The sequence below is a fragment of the Phyllobates terribilis genome, unplaced genomic scaffold (assembly GCF_046119375.1).
Source record: "Phyllobates terribilis strain yellow unplaced genomic scaffold, ASM4611937v1 Scaffold_7__3_contigs__length_470593459, whole genome shotgun sequence".
NCBI classification, from domain to species: domain Eukaryota; kingdom Metazoa; phylum Chordata; class Amphibia; order Anura; family Dendrobatidae; genus Phyllobates; species Phyllobates terribilis.
Window position 1 is genome coordinate 439,707,732 of NW_027362767.1, and position 15,277 is coordinate 439,723,008.

General features: G+C 48.6%; 1 protein-coding gene across 2 annotated transcripts in view; it reads left to right on the forward strand.

Moving 5' to 3' along the window:
• The window catches only part of DACH2 (dachshund family transcription factor 2), a 359,667-nt gene that overhangs the window by 252,403 nt on the left and 91,987 nt on the right, over window positions 1–15,277 (forward strand). Inside the window, exon 4 of one of the 2 annotated variants that reach the window (XM_073642174.1) lies at window positions 14,457–14,615. The exons of the other annotated variant lie outside the window; for it this stretch is intronic. Within the exon in view, the coding sequence (XP_073498275.1) occupies window positions 14,457–14,615 (159 nt within the window). The remainder of the gene's footprint in view (window positions 1–14,456; window positions 14,616–15,277) is intronic. 2 annotated transcript variants of the gene reach the window in all.

The following is a 15,277-nucleotide window of genomic DNA, read 5'->3' on the forward strand; positions in this document are numbered from 1 at the left end:
TGTCGTCCATTCGGGCCGACAAGGTGGCTACCGCCTTACTGGAGATCTTCTCCAGAGTGGGTTTCCCCCAAGAAATGCTCACCGACCGAGGGACCCAGTTCATGTCGCGGCTGATGGAGTCCCTCTGTAAGCAAATGCAGGTGCAACATCTGGTGGCCAGCCCGTATCACCCACAGACTAATGGCCTGTGTGAGCGGTTCAATGGCACCTTAAAGCAGATGCTTAAGATGTTGGTCGACTCCCACGGGAGAGACTGGGAGCGTTACCTCCCACACCTCCTATTTGCTTACCGGGAGGTTCCGCAGGCCTCAACGGGGTTCTCCCCCTTTGAGCTCCTGTACGGGCGACGGGTACGGGGCCCCCTGGCTCTGGTGAAGGAAGCATGGGAAGGGGATTTGGCCACCCCCGAGGTGTCGGTCATCGAGTATGTCGTGCGCCACCGGGACAGGATGATGGCCTTGGCAAAGCTGGTGCAGGACAATATGGCCCAGGCCCAGGCCGACCAGAAGCGGTGGTACGACCAGAATGCTTGTGAGAGGACCTACCAGGTGGGTCAAAAGGTGTGGGTACTGGTCCCCGTACCACAGAACAAGCTTCAGGCAGCCTGGGAAGGTCCCTACTTCGTGCACCAGAAACTCAATGCCGTCACCTATCTGGTCACCCTGGATCACGCCCGTGGAAGGAGGAAGGCCTTCCACGTGAACATGATGAAGGCTCATCATGAGCGGGAAGCGACTGCCCACCCAGTGTGCAACCTTCCCGAGGAAGGAGAGGTAGAAACCCTCCTGGATCTGCTCACCCAAGCCAAGGCGGGTGGGCCCATCGAGGATGTGGGGGTTGGCCACCAGCTCACGGAGGACCAACGGTCCCAGCTGGGGACCACCCTGCACCCCTTCCGGGGGCTGTTCAGCAGCCTGCCCGGAAGGACTGAGATGGCTGTCCACGACGTGGACACTGGCGATCACCCGCCGATCCGGCGTTCAGCATATCGGGTCTCTTTCGAGGTGCAGGGAAACATGCGCCAAGAGATAGACGAGATGCTGAAGCTGGGGGTGATCCAGGCATCCAGCAGCGCGTGGGCCTCGCCTGTAGTCCTCGTACCAAAGAAGGACCGAACTACACGGTTCTGCGTGGACTACCGGGGGCTCAACGCTGTAACGGCCACCGATGCGTTCCCCATACCACGCATCGATGACCTGCTCGATCGGATGGCCGGGGCTAAGTACCTGACCATCATGGATCTGAGCCGGGGGTACTGGCAGATTCCTCTGACCCCCGCGGCAAGGGAACGCTCTGCCTTTATCACCCCTTTTGGACTGTACGAGTCCACAGTGATGCCATTCGGCATGAAGAATGCCCCTGCCACTTTTCAGCGGATGGTCAATACGCTGCTTGAGGGACTTGAAGGGTACGCGGCTGCGTACTTGGACGATATTGCAGTCTTCAGTCCCACTTGGGAGGATCACCTAGAGCACCTGCGGCAGGTGCTCGGTCGGATCCACCGGGCAGGCTTGACCATCAAGCCGGAAAAGTGCCAGCTGGGCATGAGTGAGGTCCTCTACCTGGGTCACCGGGTAGGCGGGGGGGTTCTGAAGCCAGAACCGGGGAAAGTGGATGCCATCGCATCCTGGCCCACTCCTAGGACCAAAAAGCAGGTGATGTCCTTCTTGGGGACCGCCGGGTACTATAGGAGGTTCGTCCCACACTATAGCACCCTGGCCAAGCCCCTGACGGACCTCACCAAGAAGAAGCTGCCCGTCGCAGTCGACTGGACAGTCGCCTGCGAGACAGCTTTCGGGGCACTCAAGGCCGCCCTAAGTAGCTCCCCTGTACTGCAAGCTGCCGACTTCGACCGGCCGTTTGTGGTACAGACCGACGCCAGTGACTTTGGCCTCGGTGCTGTGCTAAGTCAGGTCAACACGACAGGCCAGGAACATCCTGTCTTGTACCTGAGCAGGAAGCTACTGCCCCGGGAGGTGGCTTACTCCACGGTGGAAAAAGAATGCCTGGCAATTGTATGGGCCCTGCAGCGTCTGCAGCCCTACTTGTACGGGAGCCATTTCACCGTGGAGACGGACCACAACCCCCTCAGCTGGTTACACACGGTCTCTGGGTCGAATGGCAGGTTGCTACGCTGGAGCCTCGCTCTCCAGCAGTACCACTTCTCCATTCGCCACAGAAGAGGCCGTGACCACGGTAACGCTGACGGGTTATCCCGGCAAGGGGAGGGTGCAGAAGGACGCACGGGGGAACACAGGAATGTGCTACCCCCTCGCGCCCTCGTATAGGGGGAGGTGTGATGAACCTGTAGCCGCCATCTTGGTAATGATAAATCATATCCAGGGATGGCCACACTTCAGCAGCCCCCACCCTTGGGACCTTCTGTTAAAACGTCAACTAGATAGTTTCCCCCCATCCAGGCTCCTGTAAGATAAGAAGCCTACTTAACACTTGAATGCTAGGAGCTTCAAAGACTTCGAGAGGAAACACAGCCAGCGGGGGGGGTGCTTCGTCTATCTGTACCTGACCATTTGTCCCATAGGACTAGTTTCTTTGTCTGTCACAAGCATGGAGGCATAAGATATAGAAACATGAATAGTACACGCATGTTGCGTGGGATGGGCCAATAAAAAAAATATCACGGCGTCCCGGAGCCATTGCGCACACAAGCCTCCGCGGTAGACGTTTGTACGTGCTCTGGAAGCCAAGATATAGCGCGGAGCCATTCCTGAGGACCGTATGGTATCATAATTGATATCAAAAGGTCGGTTACGGCGGCCCGAATCCATGGGAACCCCTGGGGGTATCATGAGACCATCCCAGAAGAAGTTATTGGGTTCCATAGAATTTGGGCTTCTGATCGAAGTTAGACCTGAGGGTGGAGACTGAGCCAGCTGACCTCACCAGCAGTGGGCGGGACGGGGCAGGTAAGATAGCAGGACAGACAAGAGACAAGTCAGTTTTTGACCCAAGAGTGGTGTGCTGAACATCTGAGCACCAGCTGAGGCCACCAAGGGGAGGAGCAGTTTGACCATGCGGTGGTAGGCCTCAGCCTGTAACAAAGAACCGTGCCTGCGACCGCAGAATCCTCTCCCTGCGTCACAAGAAAATCAAGAAACCGGTAACTGATATGCTGTGGTGATTCTGTGTGTTGTATTCCATTGTTGTATAGTTTAGCCTGACCTTATACCTGTGTATATTTAGTTGTATATCGTGTATCTAGTGTATTATTATAATCAATTACCTCAAGTAATTGTGGGCCTGCCTTTTATTCTGCATAACGAACGCACGTCCGTGTGAGCTCGGCTCAAGCCAAAACGCTACCCAGGGTTGGTTCCTGACCCGATATAGGCCCATTCACGGACTGGGCGTATATCTAAAATAGGGACTGGTGGCAGCATACCAACTGGGGATTGGGGAAGGCTGGTAGTGACGGTCGGAGGTTCAGATATATATATTCCTGGCGCGGCCAAGGAAGATATATATACCGCCCTCACTACAGAGGGCCCCGATACCCAGTAGGTTACAGGACAGTCTCCCTGGCGACCGCTTATCCTAGGTGCAGTTCCTTGACTGACCTGAGGCTAAGAGGGCGCTAGCGAGTTGTGCTGTGTAGTGACGTTACGGTTTAGTGACGTTGAAGGGATAACACACTACCGTGTTCCCTGCGCTGGTTGCAGCTTCCTGGCACTACTTTCTCTAGGTGCAGTACCTTGACTGACCTGAGAGGTAAGGGGGCGCCAGAGAGCTGCACCCACCGGCCGGCTTTCATCACAAAGCGGTCTTCACTTTCATTTCCGCATGCGGGTTGACAAGCGCTTCCCAAGCGATTTTAGCATCACTTGGAAAGTGCTTGTCAACTTCACACTATATAAATCCATGAAACCGGCATGGATTTATATAGTGTGTGAATGTCAAAAAATAAAAAATAAATATATACTTTACCCTCTGATGGCCCCCGGTGTCCGGCTTCGCTCGGTCCCGGCTGCCGGCAGTGAAGACTTTAGGACCTTCCGACGTCAGCATCACGTGACACGTCACATGACTCTGACGTTAGCGAAGGTCCTTCATTCAACCACAAAGTGCCCGGGAAGCCAGCAGGACGCAGCGCGGGCCGTCAGAAGGTGAGAATATATATATTTTTTATTTTATTCTTTTTTTTTTAATGGTACCTGGGTCTGGATGAGAGTCCTCTCCTCCACACCCGGGTACCATCCGCACATTAGACCGCATGAAAAGCGCATCAACATATACAGTGATGCGGATTCCATGCGGTCTAATGCAAGTCAATGGCGGCAAAAGAGCAGCGTTTCCGCAAAATTAATTGACATGCTGCGGATTTTTGACCGCAGCGTTTACGCTGCAGAAAAATCCGCATCATGGGCACAGCACATGCGGATTTCAATTGGGGAACATTGCTGCCCTTCTACCATGCGTTTTTAATGCTTTTCCGCGGCGTTTACGCAACTGCAAAAACGCCGCGGAAACGCATGAAAAACGCATCGTGTGAACTCAGCCTTTGTGCAGCAGGCCTTCATGGTAAAATAGCTGCTAGGAAACCACTGCTAAGGACAGGCAACAAGCAGAAGAGACTTGTTTGGGCTAAAGAACACAAGGAATGGACATTAGACCAGTGGAAATCTGTGCTTTGGTCTGATGAGTCCAAATTTGAGATCTTTGGTTCCAACCAGAAAAGGTGAACGGATGGACTCTACATGCCTGGTTCCCACCGTGAAGCATGGAGGAGGAGGTGTGATGGTGTGGGGGTGCTTTGCTGATGACACTGTTGGGGATTTATTCAAAATTGAAGGCATACTGAACCAGCATGGCTACCACAGCATCTTGCAGCGGCATGCTATTCCATCCGGTTTGCGTTTAGTTGGACCATCATTTATTTCTCAACAGGACAATGACCCCAAACACCTCCAGGCTGTGTAAGGGCTATTTGACCAAGAAGGAGAGTGATGGGGTGCTACGCCAGATGACCTGGCCTCCACAGTCACCAGACCTGAACCCAATCGAGATGGTTTGGGGTGAGCTGGACCGCAGAGTGAAGGCAAAAGGGCCGACAAGTGCTAAGCATCTCTGGGAACTCCTTCAAGATTGTTGGAAGACCATTTCCGGTGACTACCTCTAGAAGCTCATCAAGAGAATGCCAAGAGTGTGCAAAGCAGTCATCAAAGCAAAAGGTGGCTACTTTGAAGAACCTAGAATATAAGACATATTTTCAGTTGTTTCACACTTTTTTGTTAAGTATATAATTCCACATGTGTTAATTCATAGTTTTGATGCCTTCAGTGTGAATGTACAATGTTCATAGTCATGAAAATACAGAAATTTCTTTAAATGAGAAGGCGTGTCCAAACTTTTGGTCTGCACTGTGTATGTATGTGTAAAATATGTATGTGTGTATATATATGTAAAATATGCATGCTGTTGTCATTACCATAGATCTGGTGATTAATAGTATTCGTGGCATTGGTGGCTCTGGCTGTTGCAGTGTTACATTGTCGTGTTTCGTTGTATCGCAGTCTTCTTTACACGGTTGCAGTGCACAGACTTCTCCGCGCCGTTATCTTGTTGATTTTCCTCGTCGTCTTCCAGAGTCGCTAATGGAAATGTTTTCTGTTTAATGACTCTGAAATCCTGTTTGTAATTAGATGTGGGAATTGCTGATACTTGGTAACAGATGATCCTGGAATAATAATATGAGTGATGCTACAGCGAGGCCTCAATCCTCCCAAATCTACATCATTTTTCATCTTATTGACATGGCACGCGCCGAGAACAAAGCCGCCGAATGGCCGACCGCCAAATACCGCCACTACGAAACGATGTGCCCACAGTGACCGCTGCACGAAACGATGTACCCACAGTGACCGCTGCACGAAACGATGTACCCACAGTGACCGCTGCACGAAACGATGTGCCCACAGTGACCGCTGCACGAAACGATGTACCCACAGTGACCGCTGCACGAAACGATGTGCCGACAGTGCCCTCTGCACGAAACGATGTACCCACAGTGCCCGCTGCACGGAACGATGTGCCGACAGTGCCCGCTGCACGAAACGATGTGCCGACAGTGCCCGCTGCACGGAACGATGTACCCACAGTGACCGCTGCACGAAACGATGTGCCGACAGTGCCCGCTGCACAAAACGATGTGCCCGCTGCACGGAACGATGTACCCACAGTGACCGCTGTACGAAACGATGTGCCGACAGTGCCCGCTGCACGAAACGATGTGCCGACAGTGCCCGCTGCACGAAACGATGTGCCGACAGTGCCCGCTGCACGAAACGATGTGCCCACAGTGCCCACTGCACGAAACGATGTGCCCCCAGTGACTGCTGCACGTCATCTCTTCTGTGATTATTTTATCATATCTGTCCCCCCCCGGAGGTGACGACGTGAAGGCAGCGGGATTTAGCGGTGACACCTTTCCCATAATCCTCTAGGTTCAGAAATCCGCAAGTCACTGGGATCCATTCACAAGTGGAAAGAGAAAGGTTATTGGACCCATTGATGATTCAGTCTTCGTCACTTGTCCGAGTTTCATCAGTTTTTTTTGTTCAGTAAAAATAAAAGTTTCTCCACTGTCTCCAATCTGAGCGTTTGTGAATATCGGAGCGCTCTCGGTGGCTTCCAAGTGCTGTCTGATTTTTGTTCCTTTCCTTGCTGATTTTGATCTGACACTGACATGTCTCCGCAATTGTAGAAGGACGAAAATTCACAGACGTGTCAATGACCCCATTCACTATTATAGGGGCGAGTGCTGTCTATGAGAAAATTACTGACCGCACCCGAACTCGAGAAACTGACCTGTGAATGAGCCTTAACAGTAACGCAGTGGAAGGAGCAATGTCCCACAGCAGCACAGAGTATTTCTGGAGAAGAGTGTTTAGACAATGTCCCCTCTACACGTGCTGAGGTTAGTGACATTAGGACAGCGTCACCATCAATGTACAGATCCACTAAATGTTATGGATAGTGTTACATAGGACTGCAGGCAAGAGAGACCGCTATCACTGAGGTGTCTGGTGTTGCCTAGGACTGCAGAAAAGAGAGAGTTATCACTGTGTTATCTGTGGTTTTACATAGGACTGCAGGGTGACATCTACTACATTATCTGTACTGAGAGTGCTATCACTGTGTTATCTGTGGTGTTACATAGGACTGCAGGTGACATCTACTACACTATCTGTACTCAGCTATCACTGTGTTATCTGTGGTGTTACATAGGACTGCAGGTGACATCTCGCGTAGAAGGTAGAGTTCCAGAACTTCTTAGCTCTCCTCCATCTTTACAAACCTCCCTTCCTATTCACATCTATAAGCCGTTTGTTATATTTCTGTGTCTCCGTGACAATGTATCGGTTCCGCGCTCTGCTCCACCTCTGCTTCTGTTTAGAGGAATCGGCTTATTTGTCATTATGGTTAATTTGCACGTTCCGCGCTGAAGTAAAGGCCAAGGGATGTAGGCCGGGAACACAGCTGTACTCGCGGCACATTTAATTGCCTCTCCATCCTCAACCTCATTTATCTTCATTTCTTCCCAATTATAGCAAATTATCAATAGTCTCTGTAGCATCAGAATCTTAATCCCTTTTATTCGGGCGGCATTAGTCGGTGGCAGATGAATTCTTGGAGGGAGTCGGCCCGAGATGCCGCGTTCTTCCACCTCTGGCAGATGGTGCCGCTCACAAGAAATGGGACGAAGCATTTGGAATTTGTTCCCGGCGCCGGATTTGGGATTCAATCTGTCAATATATTTTCAAAACATAATCAAGGCGGCCGCCACTTATAAGACGCGGACACGGCGATTACGGAGACGGCGGCGCGAGGAGAATTACAAGACGTTGTCGCCCGGCCAAGAAGATTTACATGGAAACAATTTCTGTGTTTTGTAACAATTTGATTGTTGGAAAATGTAAATATTAATAAATAAACGTCTAAATATAGAAGAACCTGCAAGTATGCAGCGCTGCGATAGAAGGAGCTGGGGCGCGATTAAAGGGGCGGCGTCCAGACTTATCTGCAGAGTCCTAGAACTTTTCAATGAACTTGTTCCCCAACTTTTGCCGTTTTGCAGCAGTCCGCTAACTCTTTGAAAAGTGGTCGAAGCATCTCAGAGGCGGCGCAGCTGACACATTCATTATAGTTTATGGCACCAAAGTGGTGGAAATAAGGGCAGAAATGTGGAGCGGTCCCTGACCGGAGTAAAGTGTCTGGTGGTGCTGCACGACTCTGCAGTCTGGCACGTCCTACTCCAGCGCGCCCTTCATCAAGACTTGGATGCAAACATCAGATCTGATGCATCTGGGAGTTTGGGCTTCAGTTCCTCATCATTATACAGATCTCTGCTTGCTGATAATGAATGGAAACGTTCTTGTTTAAACCCATGAGGCGAAAACTCATTTTCTGAGAAAGTCTCACAGATGAGTTTTGGACTCCAGGCTGCAAAGTGCTTTGTGGCAGAGAGGAGAAATGTGCAGGTGTGAACGTGTCTGGAGCATAAGACTCCTTGTGATTGCAGCTCCGGAGGCGACTGCAGAATTGAACCTTTTTCCTGTTGTGTAATTCTGCTTTCCCCTTTGTTCTTTTGGGCTGATAATGGGAGAACATTTTATTAATATTTTCATAGAGAATGTCTTTTTTTCCTTCCTTATATTAGGATCACAGAGAAAATATATCTGAGCTCATCTAGAAGTAAATTGCAGCTCTGGATGTGATTGTAGTATGAAGGATGTAATGTTATAGTAGTTCAAGTATACGACCTTCTGGGCACAAGTAGGAGTGCAGCTCTGCATGAAAATAGAGGATGAGAATTAACTAAAGTAGGTTATGACAGGTATAAGATCAATTATAAGAGGATAATTGTGAGTGCAGCTCTGGAAGCGACTGGTGCAGAAGATGAGAAGTGACTGTTGTGTGGCTGCTGTAACAGAAAATATGAACAGGTTTTTTGTGCAGCTTCAGAAGTGACTAGAGTAGAAGTAGATGTGACTAGTACAGGACAGAATATAAGGGGAGAGTTGGAATGCAGCTCTGGATGTTCCTGGTTAGTAAGATGTGATGTTTAGCTGTGTTTGTGAGTATAGGAAAAGCCTAGAGGACAGAATTGTGACTGCAGCTCTGGCAGTAATTGGAGTATGACATAATTTGATTGTCACTTGGTTCATGCATGACTCCTAGAAGACAAGATGAGGGCAGAATTGTGATTACAGCTCTGGAAGTAACTGAAGAATATGATATTGATTGCAGCTCTGGATGTTACTGGAGCACATGACACAATGTAGCTCTGTGTTCTCTATGGGGGGGGTTTTCTGTGAAATGAGTCCTGTCCTTGGGCGGCCGGCCGGCAGGTGCTGAGCTGCTGATTCTCTGACATCTTGTCAGTTTGTCTGTTTTTTTTCTCCGCTCAGTTTTCTCTTCTTTGTTTTAATTTTTCTCTCTTTTTTTTTTTGGGAAAGTTTGGACGGGAGCAGAAATTTTCAGCTTTTCATTACATGATTATTAGTAGATTACTTCACCTCGGCGGTGACGGACATATTTTTTAAGTATGACTGACTGATGGACAGACTGGGAATTGCAGAATTAATGGGCACATTTCAATGCTTTGGCAAAGGCTCCGCACTAATTACATCTCTCAACCACTTGATACATTTTTGGATCCGGCCCAGTAAAACCATCACTGAGGCTTTTCCAATCTGACACTTTAACCTGTTTTAAATCGCATCGGCCGAATCCGCAGCATGAAACGCCCGGCGTCCGACATGAAGGGGCTTCTGACGGGGGGCTTTGAGGAAGAATTATTTAAAATATTGTTTGGTCTTTGCTCATTACCTGCTCCCACTTAAAATGTGTAGAAAATAAATATCAGCTCATTCCACCTCCATAATGGAGACACCGGCAGTAAAGCCCGCCGCTGCCATGTTTTTCCTGCTTCGCTTCCATCAATGGAAGAAGTTTCTTCATTCTCTATTGGATCCGTCTCCAGATCCACCTGAAGCTTTCACAGCGGTGGTCGTCCCGAGGTCATTGCTGCAGAATTGTGAGCGCTGCTCTGGAGTATAATCTACAGTGTACGTAGTGACTGTATGTAGTCTGGGCTTTTACTCTCCAGGGGGGCAGTGACTTTCTTGTATCACCTCTGTCGACACTTTGTATCTCCTTGTAGGGTAATTTTTTGGTGGTCTTTGGATTCTCTTCTTTATTCTGCAGAGAACACTGAATCTTAATTTCGGCTCTTCTATTGAAATGCGCGGCGCCCCCGGCACCTTCTGCACGAGGCTTCCAGGCTATTAAGCTCTTCTGAATATTCCTGCACCTGTCCGGATCATATATCTCCGCTGTCACAGAACATATGGACAGTAAATAGTGTTTCTCCAATAACGCGGATAATTCCGGGACTGCGGCGCTCGAGTCACCTTCATCTCCTTTATTGGCTTTGATTTATGGACTAAAAGCACAAAAACTGGGAAACCTGATGTTTCAAGACGCGAAATAAATCTGCGCTTTACCCTCCTCTGACAAAGACTCTTGTAGTGTTCTCCATAGACGCCATGCTGTGTGGGGGAGGGGAGGGATATTGGTCGCCCATTGTCTCTGCCGTCCGGCTCCGAGATCCTCCATGTTGCATCTTCTGTTATTCTGTGGCCCCATGCGTCCTGTATGTGGATGTGTATCTATATGTGTGGAGTCGCAGTTATCATCAGCATATCTGGTACATAAGAATAACCCTCACCATGTAGTGATACAATGTCACCACATCGTCCCCATATCGCTGCCCGGCTGCCATGTCGGGGGTCATTGGAGCCAAGAGTTCACATGTCGCCCGAGCTCGGCGAGGTTTCCAGCCTCCTGTAAGGAGAATTCCTGCTCCTCTCACGTCCGCATAGAGGGCAGAGCGCCGCTGGGGGCGTCATGGCCGGGGTCTGTCCTATCCCAGCGCAAATGGTCGCAGTCATCATTAGACTGGTCCCCAGCCACACTCATCGCCCAGCGCAGGAGAAAGCCAGAATACCCCAAACCTATTAGTGTAAAGCGACGTCTGTGGGGTCCACCAGCAATCTGATGTGTATCTGACCCCCCGAGGGGAAAGTAAAGAGCGGGCGGTGCAAATATAAATGTCCGACCCCTTTATCAGCGGAGAAAAGAAGCTGAAACTAAATCCCCCCCGAGTACAGATAATGTAGATGTCACCTGCAGTCCTATGTAACACCACAGATAACACAGTGATAACTCTCTGAGTACAGATAATGTAGTAGATGTCACCTGCAGTCCTATGTAACACCACAGATAACACAGTGATAACTCTCTGACTACAGATAATGTAGTAGATGTCACCTGCAGTCCTATGTTACACCACAGATAACACAGTGATAACTCTCTGACTACAGATAATGTAGTAGATGTCACCTGCAGTCCTATGTAACACCACAGATAACACAGTGATAACTCTGTGAGTACAGATAATGTAGTAGATGTCACCTGCAGTCCTATGTAAATCACAGTGATTATGTAGCCGTGTCTGCCCTGTGAGGTCTGGATGGAGTAACCCTTGTTGGGGTGCTGTGATCCTGTCGCTGGGCGCAGTGATTTAGGATGTCGCCTGTGATTTATAGTAATGGCGGCCGCCCGCAGCGTTTTCGGACTTTCTTACCCGACTGGAGATCATTTTGCTTTCGTCTTCCTGAGCGGATGATGAATGGGATGTAGTATTTTTTTTTGCTTCTGTACTTGATATTGAATAAAGGAATAATCGGTTGCGGCTCCTGCTGGGATTCGGGGCGCGGACGTGAACGGCATGATCCACTCGGAGATGAAAGGCGTCAGATTCCGGGCGACGGCTGAACACGTTGTTCGCTCGGCTCATCACATCGCAGCGCTCAGATCGCTTTTCATTGTCTGATTGTTTCCGTCTCGTTTGTCTCCTTTGAAATCCATAAAGAGCCGCGAATCTGTGCGAGAGTTTAGTGTCAGCTCAGTGTTATAATGTGGGTGACGGTGACCCCCCAAAGAAGGGACCGTGCACCCCTCACCGGAGACCAGGGCGCTTTTCATTGGGTGATATGTGAAGGAACCGGATAGATATTGTTGCTCGGCTACTCGAGATTATGGGGCGTCCTAGCAGTTGGACCCCAGTGATCAGTAAGTTCTCCCCTGTCCGATGGATGGGGAATAATTCAATGTATTGGGAATGACCCTTTAACCCTTGAGTTTCCACATCTTCTCGACCTGCTTTCCGGTCTCCACTCATCCGCTTTGCAGTATAGTTTTCGCACCTCTTTGTATTGATGACACAAGTTCTTCTTCATCTGCTGCTTCGTCCGACTGTATTTCCACCTCGCCTTTCCAATATACGACTCAATTAACCGGTTGGTTTAATGGACGGTGGTCGGCAATGGACCCCGGCCGGCCAGTGGGGGACCACACAATAGTAATGCAGCAGAGAAAAAGTCCTGCCTAAAGAATCCGTCTAAACTCTTTATTTCATGAAGTTAAAATCCAATATAATAAAGTAAAGACCCGAGGTGAGAATCGAGTCATTATGATATTATGTCATCTTCGTGTTTAGAACCAATATTATTCTGTGGTTCTTCATCCTGGCAGAAGATATTTCACAAAGAGTCAATGGAGCTGCTTAAAAATAATAATCCAGCATCATTTATTCCTTGTGAAATACCTTCTGCCACGAAGAAGAACCACAAGACAGTATTGGACTGAAACGCGTTGGTCACTATGATGCAATTCTCAACTTGGATTTTATCTTCATGAAATGAAGGATTCAGACAAAGTGTCTTCCAATCCATCCCTGTTCCCGGCTCTGGATTCGGATGAGACCGGAGGAACACGTTGTCCTCCTTCTGCTGGAAGCTGCGGTTCATGGATGTGATTGATGCTTTTTCTGACCAAGATTGGCGACGTTCAGATAAGAAGCCCTGGTCATGCAAGGATGTTACAAAGCGGGTTGTTTCGATGAGTTGAGACATGTGAGAGCAGGTCACAACGTGTAAGAAAACCCCTTTAAATGTTGAAAGTTTAGGTTCTGTCGTCGGTGCACATCCCGATTATAAAGCCAAGTATCACCCGTGTCAGCTTTGCAGTCACAGCTCCATTTTCCTTTCTTAAGGCTATGTTCACACGTTGAGTTTTTGCTGCGTTTTTTTCCCCACAGACAAAACCTGCTCTCTTGACTGTAAAGAAGCAGCTTCAAAAAAGCGGGTTTTGCTGCGTTTTTATTGTCTATTGTGCATGCTGATAACGTTTAGTGCCCACCAAAAAAAGATGATGCAACTTCCTTAGCTTTTTGCACCAAAAACGCAGCAAAACCTGATACCTGCTTTTTTTTTTGCTGTGTTTTTGCACCCATTGCTTTCTATGGGTGAAAAAATGATGAAAGAAGCGACATGATGCAGTGTGCCAAATCAGTCAGAAAAAAAACAATGCGTGATTTCTGAAATCTCATAGCTTTTGCTGGTACTGTAAAACACAGCTTAAAATTTGAATAAAAAAAAAAAAGCAGCAAAAACACAATGTGTGAACATAGCCTAAAATTGACTTCTGATTCAAAAACATTGTTTTTTAAAGTCCGAGAAAATTGTGGTCAAGGACCCCGCCCCCCACAACAACAAGACCCTGTGTTTAGTAGCGAACCCCACAACTTTTGACATTCGACCTTTCCTTGGTGTTGCCCCCTAAGATGATGGGTTGGAGAATTGGATGAAGTTTGTAGATGTTGTCGGCTTGTTACAATGTATCAGTGGGTACAATTGTATCCACCTCTTGGGGGAGTGTAGAAGCAGCGATGTACATGGAGGATTGCTGCCTCTGGATGTCACCAAGTTGTTGTCATTCACGGGCAGTGAGCAGAGGTGTTGAGAATGGTGAAGAACTGTGGGACAAAGTCTGATAGGAAACTTCTTAATATTGTGAAGTAGTAGAGATTGAATTGTACCTGAAACTAGGGAACCCCTCAAAGTAGAGACCATCTCAGGGAGCTTGGGAACTTTCTTCCTCCTCAGATTTTCAAAAATGTCTGGTGGAGAAAAGATGACGTGCGATCACCTGTCTGCCGCAACGACGATGGAAAACGTTACAAACTAGGCACCGTCCAATCAGAAGGGTGCAGAAAGAAAAGGGCGCTCCTGGGAAAAAAACTCTTCAAAACCTAAAAACTAATAGCTCAAAGAACTCTGTGTGCACAGGCGCTAATTGTTCTTAGCATCTCTTAATCCGGCATCACGCAAGATGTAATGTTATCAAAAGAGGGCATACTGCTCGGATATACCTTTGTGTGGGCGGCTGATCTCTGGGACCCCTCACAGATGCAGCAGCGGTTTGGTGCCGGGGTCACAGCACTGACTGGTAGATTCCCGGTAGCAGCCATTTCTTGGGAATACTCTGGTAGGGTTTTGCTTCATTATTTCCATCTTCTCCTTTTGCTCCAGGTGGAAGTGAATCTTCGTGGGATAAGGAGAAGCTCCAGTCCCCGATCACCACCGGGGGGTCTCAGCACGTTCTCGGGCACATCACGCTGTCAGGACAGTCCGCCATCGGGGGTGCACATCCACTAAGTCCTCTCCAGCAAAGTCACCTGCTATCCAACAGTATGTATCCAGAGCAGCACATTGTGTGACCCATCCTTACCTCCACCTCACACCCAGAGCTGAAATCACAATTCTGTTGGATTCTTGTGAGCAATTCTAGACTGCGCGACCCTATGTCCTCCTGCTGGTTCAGTTTCTGCATTAATAGTACTCTGCACATTATAAGAGAGCATCTGAGCGCATGTCTGTGTATTCGGATGGGCAATCCTCTATTACCCTAACCCAAACACAGCGACGCCAACATTCGCCCTCCTGTCCAATAACACTTGACTGTACCGATACATTGTAACGGACCATTAGTGGCAGCGCGAGTTCTCTGCCTTCTGATGTAAACGCAAATATTCGAGTTCACGGACATCAAGCCGAGATTTAATAGTGACGTAAACACAAAATCTATTAGAAAGTCTAAAAACTCTTCCTTAGACAGTGATAAGGTGCATTTACATAGGACTGCTGAGCCTCTTTCCATGATTAAACCTGCAGCCTCTAATCGTCTGGGTCAGTGTGTCATTAATGCTTCATCTTATACAAATTTTAGTTTTAGTTCATCATCATTTGCAAAATCTCTGATTCACGTCACTAAATGACAGAAAACCTATGCTCACAGCTGAGGGTTTGTTTCAGTGTGTTGGGATAGACGGTCCTCTGTGGGTTAAGTATAG